Genomic DNA, 16072 nt, shown 5'->3' on the forward strand with positions numbered 1-16072 from the left:
ACCTCAGAGTTGAAATGATATAAAGAAAGCTTCACCTTACCCAGAGTCGCCAAAACATGGCGGAGTTCAGCACCCATGACCGTTCCATTCCCCTCCTTGTCAAACACTCGCAGGCCTTCCACAAAGTCCTCATAGGTGCCCGTGTCTTTGGTCTGGGAGATGTGCTGGAGCATGGGCAGGAAGGTCTCGAAGTCAATCATTTTGCTGTTCATTTCTGTAAGATCACAGGTTCAACAGAAAGGTGCAAGGGATTCTGTGGAGACAGTGTGGCTCAGGGCCATTCAGAAGGTGAACAACACCTTGCAGGATGTGTGTGAGGGAGCTTGGCAAACTGTCAGCTAAACAGAAGGGCAGGAATATGGGACCATGATAAGAACAGAGGGGAGGGAGAGAGAGAGAGAGAGGTGTATGGAGAATGCTAGATAGATGGATATTTGCAGTGGTGTTGTAGCCGTGTTGGTCCTAGGATATTAGATAAGGTGGGTGAGTTAAAGTCTTTTTACCTCAACATAAGTTGGTCCAATAAAAGATATTACCTCACCCAGCTTGTCTCTCAGATAGATAGATAGATAGATAGATTAGATGGGGTGTATGGGGATAGATAGATAGATAGATAGATAGATAGATAGATAGATAGATAGATAGATATGTGTGAGGGTGGATGGATGGATGGATGGATGGATGGAAGGGTATCAATAGGGATGGATGGATGGATGGATGGAAGGGTATGAATTAGGCTAGATAGATAGATGGGTATGAATGGGGATGGATGGATAGACGGATATGAATGGGGATGGATGGGGAGATGGAGGGGGATGATTGGATGGATACATGAGAGGGATGGCTAGATAGATGGAGAAGAATCGGGATGGATAGATAGATAGATGGGATGGATGGGTGCATAGATGAATATGTATGGGTATGGATGGATACATTGTCATGGTTGGGAATGGATACATGGGTATGTATGGGGATGGACAGACAGCATCTGCAAGTATTTGAAATATGTAAATGTCATGGAGGGAAAACAATTGTTCAGGGTTAATCAATGCTTATTAATTAAGACTAAGTACATGAAATTGAGCAAATGAAAATTAATATCTGGAAAACAGTCCTGGCAGTGGAATCACTTTTGCTTTGCTGTAGTCTCCCCAGGGCATCAGGGCAGTGGTGGCAGCCCTGTAGCATAGGCATGTTTAAAACTGGGGAGCAGGCAGGAAAGGGGCTGGTTATCAGATGGGCCTTTTCCATCTCTAATTTCTATGATCCTGTGCCTCCCATACTGAGCTAAGGAACGAGGTCCTCGTAAGGTACAGTTCTTTCTTGGATAGCCCCAAAGTCCACCCTTGTGTCATCAGCCAAACTTGCTGTATCTTGATTGATCACAATTATTCAACAAGAGCCTGATTCTCCAAGGTGCTGAGCGGCCTCCATTCCAATTAGCTTAAATGGAGATGGCAGACAGTGTGGGCAGGTCTGCAGGGCTAGTTTGTAGGTGTGGGTCAGGGAGACTAAGCCCTGCATTCCTATGAGCAGATATATTGAGTGTGGGGAGCTTTCAGAGGAGACCTGAAAACCCAACATTAAAGATCACGTCACACTTTTTTTTAAAGAGCAGAGAACGCCCTACAATCCAGTCTACCTATCTGTTCATTTGACCCTCAGAATATCTGAGCACCTGCTCAACAGAAATGAATTTTATTCTCAAGGCAATCCTGTGAGGCAGGGAAGTATCATTATCCCCATTACAGAGATGGGGAATCGAGGCAGAGAGAGATTAAGTGTTGAGGGCTGAATGCACAAAAGGAGATATGTGCCCAAGTCCCTGTTTTAAGTACCTCAGTCTCCGTTTTGGGACCACTGCAATGCTGAACCCTGAAGGCACCTAAACATGCTTGGCGCCTATGTCTCTGCAGTATGAGTTCCCTCGTCACCTATGTTTCTACCTTTGGATCTGCACACGGCTGCCTCCTTGTTGGTGCCCAGGGGCATGAGCCCCAAAGCCATCCACAAACCAAGGGAAGATGGGCATGTGGACGCCTCCCTCACCAGAGGGGCCCGATCCAGCAGGCATGCCCAGAGGCTGCCTGCGAGTCCCCATAGGGGAGCTTACCCAAAACAGCTGGGGGTGGGAAAGAGGAGAAGATGTGGAATAGGCCTTCCCTCACAACTTACAGCCCATGGTTAGGATACGCACCTGAGAGAAGGGATCTGAACAGGGATCTGCTACCTCTCACTTGAGTGCTCTAACCTTTGGGCAATGGGCTTTTCTCATGTGGGGCTCCCTCAGTCTCTCCTGTTGCAGACTCTCCCTCCCTCCCTCAGTCTCTCCTGTTTCAGAGAGAGGGAGAGCACACCCACATGAGCATGACTCCATAACCTGCTGGTTAGAGCACACCCAGGATGGGGGGGACCCAGGATCCAGTTCTCCTGTTCCAATGGGTCCTTAATTATATATCCGCAGTGCAATAGTTTCTCCACTTCAGGCAGAAGGAGAGGTGAAGACCCTCACCACCGGGCGAAAAGGTCTCCTCTCCCCCTGGCTTCTTGCTAAAATGGCATGAGGCACCTAACTCCAAGGAGGGTTTCCGGCTTCAGAATCACAAGCAGAACTAGGTGCCTCCCTGCAGCTGGAACTCAAGTGACTATCTCTGTGAGAGGGGACACACCCCTCTGGCCAGCATCTCCCAATGGCTAGCTTAGGCGGCTGCCTGCCTTGTGTGGTGGCTTTGGTGAATCACAATGTAAGGTTAATTAATTAGCCTCTTAGAGTTGATATGGCAACTTCCACCTTTTCATGTTCTCTGTATGTATGTATATATATGTATCTTCTTACTATATGTTCCAATCTATGCATCTGATGAAGTGGGCTGTAGCCCATGAAAGCTTATGCTCAAATAAATTTGTCAGTCTCTAAGGTGCCACAAGTACTCCTGTTCTTTTTGCGGATACAGACTAACATGGCTGCTACTCTGAAAAATGTAAGGTACCTATGTCTCCCCATTCATGTGTAAGAGCTTAGGTGCCTAACTCAGGCTTTGAGAATCACCGTGATTTTTCCAGGCACCTAGAAGTTAGTTGTTGTGACACTCATCATCACAACACCAAATTCCTTTTGAGCATTCAGCCCTAAGTGTCTTGCCCAGGGAATGCATAGTAGAGCTAGGAATTGAGATCAGAGACCCCAGATTCCACTCAAGTGCCTTGACCACAACGACCATCTCTTCTCATTGCCCCTGATTGACTTGGAACCCCAGAGGAGGCTGCTCCAAGTTGTTATGTTAACCTCAATCAATCTTTCCACCAACCGAGGGAGACACGATCCAATTGGCCTGACAATTTACTCCTGGAGATCTCTCACCGAAAACAAACAGAAAGAGGGTCACTGACCTTCTGGTTTGGGTCTGCCAAGGACTTTGTGGACCTCCACTTGGGTTGGATTCTGCCCCAAAGCCCTCAGAACATCTCCACACTGTGCATATGTGATCTTCATCTCAGAGCTAGGAGTTCTGTCGAAGAGCGAGAAGGCTTCCTTAAATTCTGGGAGACACAAAGAGAAAAACACAGAGAGAGATAAAGTAACAGCCTGTCTGAACCTTCCCCCCAAACTCTCACTCAACCTGACCCTGAACCTTTTGGTTTGCAATTTGGAAGAGTTCATTAACATTGTTGTTCTCTGACATGTTTACATTCCTCCTCCACCACACTTCCTGCTTCCAGCCGGGAATGGAATTAAACAGGTCAAACGGTTCTTCTTGTGGTATTTCCGACTCAGGGGAAATACAGGAAAGCTCATGGGAAAGCCAGACCTTGAGAGCTATGCACACCAGTGAGAGTGCGCTCCATGGCCCAGAACTCTCATTGGCTTCAATAGCAGCTCTACATGTTAATTGCTTGCGTAACAATCCCCTGCATGAGTCATCCGTAGGGTTTTACAATACAGGAGCTTCCTATTCCATTTGAGTTAAAGGGGCATCTCTACTGGCTGGTAGCATTTGCGGGCTGTTCTCTTGTAGTGGATGCTCACTTGACACACACTGCCAGTGTGGGGATCAACCCCCAAGACGTTGGGGTGCTTATCCAGGGTGAACCCTACCTCTGACACTTGAGGTGACTAATTATAATACAGCCCTTTCACCCCTTCAAGAGGTATTGTCAGTAAAGACAGGCTAATGTAATGGCCTAACTGTACAGTCTTTGCTCAGATAAAAGCCCATTGAACATAATGACTGAATGACGATTGAACGAATTCAACCTAAGGGAACTATATAGTGAGAATAATTGACTGCTAAAGACGAACAATGTAATAGTGGTTAGCAACCGACTAGGAAGCTTCCCTCTTGGCAATCTGATGAAGCAACGGCAGAACAGGGAGGATTGGTGTTGCTATTTGAAAGCCCTGGGAATCAGAAAGTCTTTTAGGCCTTAAAAGTTAAGGGCTAGATTCTGAGCGGCACAAAGGAGTAGCTGAGTAGCACAGTGGAGCCAGAATTTGGCTGTAGTGTAAAGATGGTAGGAGCTGGTTCCTGTACCAACAGGTCACCTATGCTGTGTGTCAGGGACAGGCAGAGGCAGGCAGTGGGCATGCAGGGGGTAGCAGAACAGAGCTCCACTCTCCGCTACTTCAATGCACAGTTGGCATATGGTCTCTTAGGGGTTGTAAGCAGTTGTCATAATCAAAAGCAGCCCCTAGGCTACTCTAGCTGCTGTTGGGACAGCTTGAAAATCAGCCAATAACTTACACCACAAAACGTTTTCAAGAATGATAGACATTATTGGCGGGTGGATTTGAAATGTTCTGCTCTGTGATGAGGAAGTGACTTTGCAACACTAGAACTGTCAAACTTCCTGTTTCGCTGTTCCTGTGTGACCCTTGCTTTGCTGTAAATGTGAAGACCTTGAAGTGCAGCAATAAATACATAACCTCACGCCCGCGGTCAGTGCCAAGTTACCATCCAAATCTGTTATTTCAAATTGGAAAGAAAGGCCCAGGCAGTCAATGATGTGTAATACGCCCATTGTCCCATGTTCTCCTGGTTGGGCTGGGAATGGATTGAACTGGCATTGGCAATGGGTATGTATTGGACGGTGTATTTCTGGTCTCTTTGGGACCAGATTCCTTAATGGCTGGACGGAGGAGAAGAACACAAGCTATTCAAGCTGAGAATGTAGGTAGCAATTAGTCATAATAATATATCCACTAAGCCTGCAAGTGGTTTAATGGCTAACTTAAGAAATGAGGAGGGACGAGCATCCCCGGTTTCACTGCTCTGAGTACAACTGTGCGAGCCATTGAGCTCAGAAAGAGGGATGCTTTTGTATATGGCCACAAGCGATCCCCCAAAGCCATAGACCCTGTGCTCTCGTGAGAGCACACTTTCATTACTATAAAGAACCACCCGAGCTGTAGGTGACTATGGTGCAGCATGTCCTATTACAAGATGCTGCAAGAGGCCCAGTTTCAAATCAAGTTCAGGCCTGCCCTTAAGCTTTCTTGGGGCTTCCACGGCACGGTGAGAGGTTAAGCATCTAAGATAGATAGGTGGATTTCCCTGCTGCCCCGAATCCCAAGAGAACAGCTGGAAATTGAGCAAATTTGAATACCACGCACTATGGTGTTCTCTGTCCAGCCATCAGCAAGGGTACCATGAGATGAGCCCCATGCTGTAGCAAATAATCCCAGGGGATCTGGTGTCTGCACTGACTATGGGGACAACGCCCAGGAGAGGGAAAGAGAGAGAGAGAGAGTAAGAAGAAAAACAGAGTGACAGGGAGAGACAGAGAGACTGTGCATATCTAGGAAGAGAGAGAGGGGATGCAGAAAGAAGCAGTGGAAGAAAAGAGCAGGGGGGTAGAAACAAGCAAAGTGCTGCAGGAGGAAAAAGGAGAGTGGAGAAGGAAGGGACTAACAGGGAAAGAAAGAGAAAGCTGCCAGGAGATGCCAGTGGAAAGAATGAAAAAATGGAAATGAAGGAGAGAGATGATAAAAAATGAGAGGAGAAGTGAGCAAAATTCTGAATGCAAACTAATGAATAAGTGAATGAAACAGGATCCAGGGAGGGCTAAGGAAATCTAGTCTCACCAGACTCCCATGACATGCAGACTGGGGAGAGAAAGGCAGACAGGAGCGGAATAACTGCAATATGAAGGGCCAGATTCAGTAATGTGTAGCTGTTAAAGCTAGAGTGACAATTGTGATAATCCAGCCTGGGGTCCTGCATCACACAGGCCAGAGAACCTCATTCCTGCATTGAGCCCCCCACTGGTGGTGGGACTGGAGCCTAGAGGTTGGTGAGCATGGACTCCAGTGAGACTGCCCGTGTGAACAACTGCTCACCAGCTTCAGGGGCTCATCCTCTGACCCATAGTCCACAGAGCGCTAGGAGGTGAAGGAGAGATGGAATTAGGACAAGTCTGTGATGGGAAGTACCTGCTTGATGATGCATCCAAGCACAAGGTTTGCGAGGTGGGTATAAAACCAATTCTTTGGCAACATTTACTTCTCCTGACATGAGACACATTTCTGGTGACTGTATTTGTTGGCGTACAAAGGTGGAAAGTCTCCACAAGCGATCAGAGCTGGAACCTGGATCTGGGGCATGGATTGAAGGGTTAGAGGATCTTTCTCATAGACTCATAGACTTTAAGGTCAGAAGGGACCATCACGATTATCTAGTCTGACCTCCTGCACGTTGCAAGCCACAGAACCTCACCCACCCAGTCCTGTAATTGACCCCTAACCTCTGGTTGAGTTACTGCAGTCCTCAAAGTGTGGTTTAAAGACCTCAGTTACAGAGAATTCACCATTTACACTAGCTTAAACCTGCAAGTGACTCATGCCCCATGTTCAGATGAAGACAAACCCCCCTGCCCACCCGAGTCTCAGCCAGTTTGACATGGGGGGAAATTCCTTCCTGACCCCAAATATGGGGATCAGTTAGACCCTGAGCATATGGGCAAGACCCACCAGCCAGACACCTGGAAAAGAATTCTCTGAAGTTACTCAGAGCCTTCCCCGCTAGTGTCCCATCTCCAGCAGCTGGGGATTTTCTAGATTTGTCTGTCCTCATTATTAACTGACTGCTAGCTTGTTGGGCCTGATTCACCCAACGGCCCCTTTACATGCTTTGCCAGTGTAAAGGGACCTTGATGTGGATGTAAATGAACCTTTCCACCGGAGCCTTAGTGTAAATGAGAATCTGGCCCAATAACTTAACACCAAATCAGTTTCCCAAGAAGCAGCCCACTTCACCAGAGAACCATCCTTTCTTGGACTCGCTTCTCCTTTACCACCCCAACCCACGTGTGCGTGGCTTTCAAAACCATTTATTTTGTGACCCTCCAGTGGCTCGTCTGTAACAAACCAGGGTGACATACATACAGGCTCAATAAGCTGTCAATGCGGATTGAACCCAGCTCTTTCTGCACCCATCTCCCAGGCGAATGGCAAACTCTCTTAGGTGTAAGTAGCAGGTTGTTCTACTTATGGAGGCCACACACTAGACGGCGATATGATCCTGGGATATGCTTATAAAGTGTGGGTTCTGTCCCCCTCCAGTGGCTGCACCATGCTGAGGATAACAGCCTGCTACTGCTGCCAGCTAAAAGAGTTACTCCTTCAGTTCCAGCAGTGGAGGTCCATGCTAAAGGTGCTAGATTCAAAGCCTGCTGACTGCTGGAGGCTACAATCACATCTCTTCACCCGCAGTGACACACCCAGACCACAGTCTGAGAATCATAGAACTCGATCAGGGACCACTCAGGGCACTGAAGGCTGGTTGTCTAGGAACAAGAACCATAGACTGGGCTTGGCTAAGCTCCTTCACTTTGATGGTTTGCCAGGGACAGAAAGAGGCTCCTTCTGTGCTCTGACCACTTAGACATCCCGGCCTCTGAAAAATTCATGGCCTTTGAGATAGAAAACAAAATGCCCTTTTATCGTACCGCCTGGAGTGAAACAAATTGATGCCTCTGGAAAGCAGACGTGGAAAGAGACAAACTTGGAGATAGAAGCCTGGCCAGATTCAACACTAGACACGGTGCAATCGGTCTGTTTCCTCCACCCGTTGCTGCCAAGAATGAGGTTCTCCCCAGCCTGGCTGGTTATTACCACGCCATTTGCTGCGAACCTGTCCGAAGATCATGGCCCTTCCATCACCGTGGGCTGAAGGTGAAAGTGGCGGCTCTGGCCTGCCATTGTGGCGGCTCTTGCCTGACTGCAGCTGAAAAAACACACCGGGTTTTACTCGCAGTGTTTCTCTCTCGTTTGCTTTGGCCTGTCCTTAACGATTCGAAAGTCCTTGTCAGCAGGAGCTCCGATCTCTGTCTAGCTCATTCAGTGGCGCTCACAGAGCTGTGGCTTTGAGTTCCAACGCAGACCTTGGCCTGATGCTGCCGTGCATTGCTTGGAGGCAGGCGGGAGGGAAAGGGCTGTTGCACTGTGGGAAAGCAGGTCTGCTCTGATTCCATTAGCCCCCTCGGCAATGCTGCGATTTGGGAACTTCCACTGAAACACCCTCTCGGAGACATTGCTGAAGTTCCCGTAATCTACCCATCATCTTAAACTGTCCAGACCAAACAGCAATGGGACAGGCCTCTCTCTGTTTCCTCGTCTCTGTATTTCTCCTCCTTCCTGGGCACTCTTCATTTTGGGGCTCTTCCCCACCCCATCTCTCTGGTCTCTCCTCTCCCTGTAGTAGCAGGATGAGTGGCAGTAACCATGCTCCACTCCACGGGTGGGAAACTCACTCGAACGCCTCCACTCCATCTTCCTCTGCCTGTTGCAGAATCAAACAGACTAGATTGCTCTCATCAGTTTTTTGCTGCAGCTGACTCCTTACACAAAGGGAAAAGGGGCCAGGCATCTCCTTTGATGAAACTCCTAGGTTGAGCCCAGAAGGCAGCAGGGAAAGATCAGGGCTTGATCTACAGCTCATTGAAATCAATGGAAAGACACCCACTGCCAATAACTTCAGGGCTCCAGTCCACAATGAGGGTCAGGAAGGAATTGCACCAAGGACCGGATGGGCGGGCAGTATTTTTAGCTCATTCAGTACGTGATGCCTTTACTGACCGGTGCTTCTGCCGGCACTACCCTCACAGCACCCACACCATGGTATGTGGAAGCGTCAATAGAGCAGAGTGGAGTTGGCATGGGCTGGGATTTGGTGCCCTGTAGTGTTTTTCCTCCCCTCAGTAACTCCCACTGGTGCTGATGCAGTGCGGGAGCGGTGTGTTGCGCTTCATGGACACAAAGGCTGACGTGGTCCCTGCCTGCGGGTTCCACTTTGAGATTGTCACTAGATAATATGGCAAACCTGGATTCTCAGCTCTGTCTGGTAGCCTGTGGTCGAAGGAGATGGGCATGGCTCCCTGATTCGAGGGATGGTCTATACCAGCCCTGGACCTGCTGCACTTTAGAGCAGCCTTAGGGCTGCTCCAAAATACACCATATATCTGTGGTCTCCAGAGGTTCTCTCCTGGCTGAAAGTCAGCAGAGTACAGTAGTGCTCCAGCCATGCCCTCTCCTCTACCCTCCCCTACATATCTCCTATACCAAGGGCCAATGGGGCAGTGGGAGGGGACAGAGCATAGGAGCCAGAAAGGGACTCTCCAGCCTTAGGAGAATCACCTTTTAGGGGCAATCCAGCTGTTTTCCAACCCCTTTGTGCCACTGAAATGGTGCAAGGGGGCTGGCTTGCAGCTCAGAATGTAGCCCTGTGAGCTCAGCATTTGCTCACACACAACCTTGGATGCCAGTAGCTGTGTTCAATGAGATGGGAACTGTTGCCTAAGACATGGGGCGTTTCTCTTACCCTTTGTGGAAAGCTCTCTGGGATGTGCTTCAGTGCAGCATCTCATTGGGAGCAAAGTGGCTCTGTGTGTCAGGCCACACAGTCTGGGCCCCAGAAATGGACACACACGGAATCTCTAGTCATTTTTTTTAAATGATCTATTATTGTCAGAAGGGAAACTGAGGCACAGGGTGGTGAAATTACTTTCCCAAGTCTTGCAGTATATCAGTGGCAGAACCTATGGCTCAAGACAAAAGGCATGAATCCAGTACATCCTGGATCAGAAAAACCCTTGAAAGTAAGAAACCCATCCTCCTTCCCTTCAATCAGCCTGTGGTCCCATACCCATAGGGGAGTTTTCCGCTGTGCTGATAACCAGCTTGTCAGCTCTACCTTTCAAACATTTGAGAACCTGTTAAAAACCCCATCAGACGTTCAACCACAAAGCATCAATTATGTCTAAACAAATCCTACATTGGGTGCCAAGCTACAGGCAGCCAGCTACATCATGTGGTATTTGCAGCATTACATGAGATCGGCTTCCGTCTCAGTTTCTGGGACCGGGGTGGCCGGCTAGGAAATTGAGCTTGATGTTTTTCCTTCAAATGAAATAAATTAAAATAAAATAAATGCTCTGAGTTCCATTATGTAGCTGCAACAGATTAAATTCCAATTTAACTCAGGGAAAAGTTTTCAAAGGCAAAGAAGGGCTGTTTTTTGTTTTTTTTTAAAGAAAGGACATATGGTTACATTGAGTGATTTTATTCTTTCTCATTGGGGCGTTTGTGTTTTCCTTAATGTAATAAATCTGCTTTGCATGTCTGTAATCTGAACGACGTATGATTTTCAACCCTCTGCCGAGCACCACAGAGCCATTTGGGAACGTGTCTTAATTTCATCAAGGAGTAAATTAAAGTGCCCTTCCCCTCAGTGTATTGTGCAGCATGTCTCCATGGCAGGCATGGTAAGAACAGGGCAGACACGGCTCAGGGATCAAGTGCTGTGAGATCGAGGAGGAGATGTGTGTAGCTTATAAGAAAGAAAGCGTTGGTCATTGTGAGATAAACAAGCTGTGCTCACCAGGTGGGTAAGGGTCAGGAGATACACCTCATCCAAAGGGACAAACAATGGAACTAAAAAACCCCACTTACTGTTCTGAAGGAACATTCGTGTGGAAAGTCTCTGTTCCCCTCTGCAGCATCTCGGTGTGACCAAGCGTCACCAGGCCAACCATATGACCAAGTACCATCAATGATCACTTCTCCAGACTCCGCCAGGGGTCCCACCTCACCCCCTGCTTTACATGCTAGATGGTGACTTGCCCAAGGAATTCAGTCTCTCTTGCATCCCTGCAGGGTCTGCCCAGATCTTGGGTCCAGCAGCACAGGGGCCAGGAGGTACTATGCACCAGCTTACTCCATGCCCAGAACTGGGGGCGGGGGGCACTGGTGGAGCCTTGGCTCTGCCTTTTCTCCTTGCAGAGAGATGTTGTAAATTGCTTCTGACATAGACCACTACTTTCCCCACCACGTAGCAAGAGACTGATGTGCTAGACACCGTGCATACACACAGCTAGGGAACTGCTGTGGAAGGATCTGGACCCAAACAAAATTAGCCATCAAAGTAAGAAAGAGAAAAAGAAGAGAGGGACATTTCAACGATTGTTTGGTACATAGGCCTCGTATACACTACAAAATTATGACAGCACAGCTATGTCAGCAAGGAGTGTGAAAAAAATCACAGACAGCCCAGCCGACACAGCTATGCTGGCAAAACCCCTTGTGTAGACGCAACTAGGCCATACCTACAGGATGTAGGGGCTCTGTCCTGGGAAGCAGTGACTGACAAAGTTTTGGAGGACATGGTGGATAGTCAGCTGAACATGAGCATCAAGTGTGACTGAGGGTGTGTCTACGCTGCTATTAGACACCCGCCGCTGGCCTGTGCCAGCTGATTCGGTATAAGGGGCTTGGCTAAGGGGCTGTTTAACTGCAGTGTAGATGTGTAGCTTGGACTGCAGCCTGAACTTTGGGACCTTCCCACCTTGCAGGGTCCTAGAGCCAGGGCTCCAGCCCGAGTTGAACATCTACACCACAATTAAACAGCTCCCTAGTGTCAGTCCTGCAAGCCCGAGTCAGCTGGGTATGGGCCAGCCATGGGTTTTTAATTGCAGCATAGACATACCCACTCTGGCCAAAACAGCTAATTTAATTCTGGGATGCATAAGCTGGGGAATCTCAAGTAGGAGAGAAGAGGTTATTTTACCTCTGTATTTGGCCCTGGTGCAACCAGTGCTGGAATCCTGTGTCCAGTTCTGGTGCCCATAATTCAAGAAGGAGGTTGATTAATTGGAGGGAGTTCAGAGAAAAGCCATGAGAATGATTAAAGGATGAAACACATGCCTTATAGTGATAGATTCAAGAAGCTCAATTTACCTTAACAAACGGAAGGATAAAGGGTGACTTGATTACAGTCTATAAATGCCTAGATGGGGAACAACTATTCAGTCTAGCAGAGAAAGGTCTAACACAATCCCATGGCTGGAAGTTGAAGCTAGACAGATTCAAACAGGAAGTAAGGCATACATTTTTATCAATGGGAGTAATTAACCATTGGAGCAATTTACCAAGAGTCAAGGGTCCTGCCATGAGTGCCGGGGACTTGACTAGATGACCTCTCAAGATTCTTTCCAGTCCTATGATTCTATTCTATGATTGTATGGTGGATTCTCCATCACTGACTATTTTAAAATGAAGTTTGGATGTTTTCCTAAAGGATTTACTCTAAGAATTATTTTGGGGAAATTCTACGGCCTGTGTTGTACAGGTGACCAGACTAAGATGATCACAGTGCTCTCCTCTGGCCTTGGAATCTATGAATCTATGGCGGCAAAGTGCTAAAGTTGTATGGGGAGGTGGTGTAGCCATGCCAGTACGTCTGTTGGTTTACACTGCATCTCCACTAGGGCGCTCAGCAGGCATAGCTATACCGGCAAAGGCTCTGTAGTGTAGACAAGCCCAAAGAAACATGACCACTGAAAGGACTAACGCTAGCTGAAATAACTGAAACTACCTCAGTTTACACCAGCCGAGGATCTGGCTCCAGACATGAAATTAGGGACAACCCTATTTTGCTTAAGCCCAGAGAAAAAACACAGTTGTGATGTGCCTTTTACTCACATTGGAATACGCTCTCACTGTTAGGTTTTGTGCCCCTGCCTTTAGAGAGAACTTGCCCTGACCAGAGCATTTATCTGTTGCCATGGAATTACCCCAGTGGACTGCTGGCATTATGGGGTAGAAAGCTGGGGTGATATGACAGTTTGTTCAGTGACTAAGGCACTGGCTGGGAACTGGAGATACGGGGGTTCTAGTCCCCACTCTGTCCTGCTGAGTGACCTTGGGCAAGTCATTAGCTCATCTGTTCCTTCCCCCAGCCCCCATTGTCTGTCTTGTCTATTTATCCCAAAGGGACAGGGATTGTCCTTTTCTATGCGTTTGTACAGGACCTAGCGCAGTAGGGCCCCAATCTCAGTTGAGGCCACCAGGTGCGACCATACCAAATAGCAAATAGCAAAGCTGTTAATTAAGTATCTTCTTTGTCAAGTTAATTATAAGCTCCAGAGGCTGTGTTCATTCCACCCACTGCCACCGCCTGGAAAGAGAAGCAAATCCTCCTCACCTTCAATCTGATCGGGCGTGAATTCAAGCTGAAAGAGAGCAAGAAAAAAAAGTCACAGTTTAGTCCCTCTGCTGATGTACCTCAGGGATTGCGATCTCTGACATATGGTGCTGGCCACTGCTGGAGAAAGGCTACTTGGCTAGGTCGACCCCTGGTGTGATCCAGTCTGGCACTTCCAATGGGCCTGTGGAAACCCTCTGTGTAGAGAGGGTCAATGTGAAATAGGGTGAGGAAAATAGGGCCCTGCCACTGTCAACCCAGCACCTTTCTCTGCTCTGTTTCTGATCAAGGATTGTTTTATTAAAAAATTGAAAATATGTCCCATTTTAACTCGGATGGATGGAAATCAAAATGTGAAAATATGGCCACTTATTTAGATTACTCATTCAGCACTGAAAATCTGGCCCATAATGCCCAAAGCTAGGCGCTGACTAAATGATTTCACTATTCACTGCTCTTTGCCTCAGTTCCCCATCTGTAAAATGGGGATAATGACCCTGACCTCTTTTGTAAAGCACTCTGAGATTTACAGATGAAAAGCACTAGAAAGATCTAGGGACTATTCTCAAGGTAACTTTTCTTTCCCAAAGACAATATTTTACACCCACTATTACTTGCGAGTGAACCACGGTGTTTGTTTTAGCATGACACTGTTATTTGGAACGAGTACAGCTTTCACTAGTGTTTTCTCTGCCAGCCATTGTGTTTCTGAGCCCTTTGGGGCAAGGACAGTTACTGATTATATGTTTGTACAGCACCTAGCACAATTAACCTCATGTGGTTGTGGCCTTTGTGTGTGTGTGCAGGGAGTTTGCACCGGCATTGTTTCTTGCATTCTTTTAAACAACGCAAACAAGGAGTCCCCAAAATGGAATCAATGTCTTTCTCTTCTACGGCAGGCTAAGGAATTCTAATGTTAATAACGAGGTTCTTAACTAACCAGGGCGGGGCTGGGTTAGGGATTAGAAATGCTGAGGATGGGAAGAGGCCCGGAAACCCATCAAGGTCTGTATCGTGGTGATGAGGTGGCATTTGTGCCCTGCAAGATTTTTTTCCACTCAGTCCTTTTTAAAGCTATTAACACACATTGTGCTGGGCAGCAAAACCCACAAACCCATCGGTTTGTGCACAGAGCTATTCCGTTGCATGCAAAAGCCTGCAGTGCCCAGGCCCATGTGTTTATTAGTGTGAGGTCATGCTCCCTGGTTCAGTAGTCCATGAGCTTTGGTACCATCTGCTTCTTGAAATTCTTTCTGATCTGTGGATACCTGAGGTTCTCCACTGCATAATCCACAGAAGAGAGGATGGAGAGAGAGAAATGTGTGTAGGCAGGGGAGGGGATAGATAGATAGATAGATAGATAGATAGATAGATAGAGATAAAGTGTGTGTATGGGGTAGATATAGAGGTGTGTATGGGGATGGATGGATGGCTAGATAAATTAGATAGATACTAAGTCTGCTCTTAATACTGAGGATGAGTATTATTGTCTGTTCAGTGACCTCTTTAACCTTCCTACAACCCACACCTGCCTCAATGCTCCTTTCCACCTGCTGAACCTACTCCAAACCCTCTCACAAGCATTCTGCTCTGAATTCCCCCCTTGCTGGTCAACCCACCCACTAACCCTTCCTCCCACAAGTCCTCACGCCCTCCTCCCTCTTTCCCAGCCATTGAATCCTCCCGCTCCCCTTTTCCCCTGGAAGGCAAACGGGGACCCCTGTCTGGGTCACAGGAGTTCCTGGGCTTGCTAAAAGAATAGGATGTGGCTGGAGCAAGATATCATGGGAGTTGCTTGCCTGGGGTGGCCCAGGGGCTGGCCTGTTGTTTGGATTAAGTGCCCTTCCTGATGATCGCTAGTCACACCTTCCGCAGTCATTGTGGAGCGTAAACTCCACAGGGATCCCCGGACAGCTTTGGTGACTCACAGCAGCCCATGCTGAGTGACTTGCCCCAGGCCCTGACAGAGCTAGGAACAAAACGCTGGTCTCCTAGCCCTGCACTGTAATCTGAGCCTATTCTTCCTCTCCCCGGGCATAAGCGGGTCATCTGAGGTCTGTCCCCATTAACTGGGTTTCATGATTCGCTCTGTCTACATTACATGGTAGGTGACGTATCACCGTTGTCTGTCTTGTTATTCCAGCACTTATACTCATGGTCTGGGTACAGACTAAAGCCCAGATCCTCAAAAGCCTTTGGCAGTTAGGAGCCTAAATACCTTTGAGGATCTGGGCCAAATTTCCTGTGTTTGGGCAACCACTCAGGGGCGCTGTGCAGGGAAGAAGGGAGGTAGAGCCAGGTCAGGGCTTTAGCCTGCACAGATCTGCCATGCCAGGTACCTCTCCCTTCCAAGCTGTACTCTCTGACCCTTCTCCTCCCTCAGCCTGTGGAGAAGCTAAATGGGGGAGGCTGGCTGCATGGGGAGCAGTGGCTCGCTGAAGCTCTGGCAGGGGTCTTCTCGTTGCTCTATGCAGTGACCAGTGCTCTCAGGCGAGGAGGAAGCATGAGGCTCTACCTCCTGTGTGAGAAGCTGCGGGAGGTTGTGGCGAAGGTTAGGGAGAGGAGGAGAGCAGTACCGCTGCCGGGGCTAGGGTCTG

The 16072-nt window shown here is 48.1% G+C and overlaps 1 protein-coding gene across 2 annotated transcripts in view; it reads right to left on the reverse strand.

Moving 5' to 3' along the window:
• MYL3 (myosin light chain 3) overlaps positions 1-16072 on the reverse strand; it is a 41584-nt gene that overhangs the window by 8417 nt on the left and 17095 nt on the right. Inside the window, exons 2-5 of one of the 2 annotated variants that reach the window (XM_048837364.2) lie at positions 13476-13503; positions 6431-6592; positions 3391-3540; positions 41-214 (exon numbers count right to left, since the gene is read on the reverse strand). In XM_048837364.2, the coding sequence (XP_048693321.1) occupies positions 41-214; positions 3391-3540; positions 6431-6592; positions 13476-13503 (514 nt within the window). The remainder of the gene's footprint in view (positions 1-40; positions 215-3390; positions 3541-6430; positions 6593-13475; positions 13504-16072) is intronic. The other variant, XM_048837365.2, reaches the window with a different exon arrangement.

This window comes from Caretta caretta, chromosome 2, assembly GCF_965140235.1.
Source record: "Caretta caretta isolate rCarCar2 chromosome 2, rCarCar1.hap1, whole genome shotgun sequence".
In the NCBI taxonomy this organism is placed as follows: Eukaryota; Metazoa; Chordata; order Testudines; family Cheloniidae; genus Caretta; species Caretta caretta.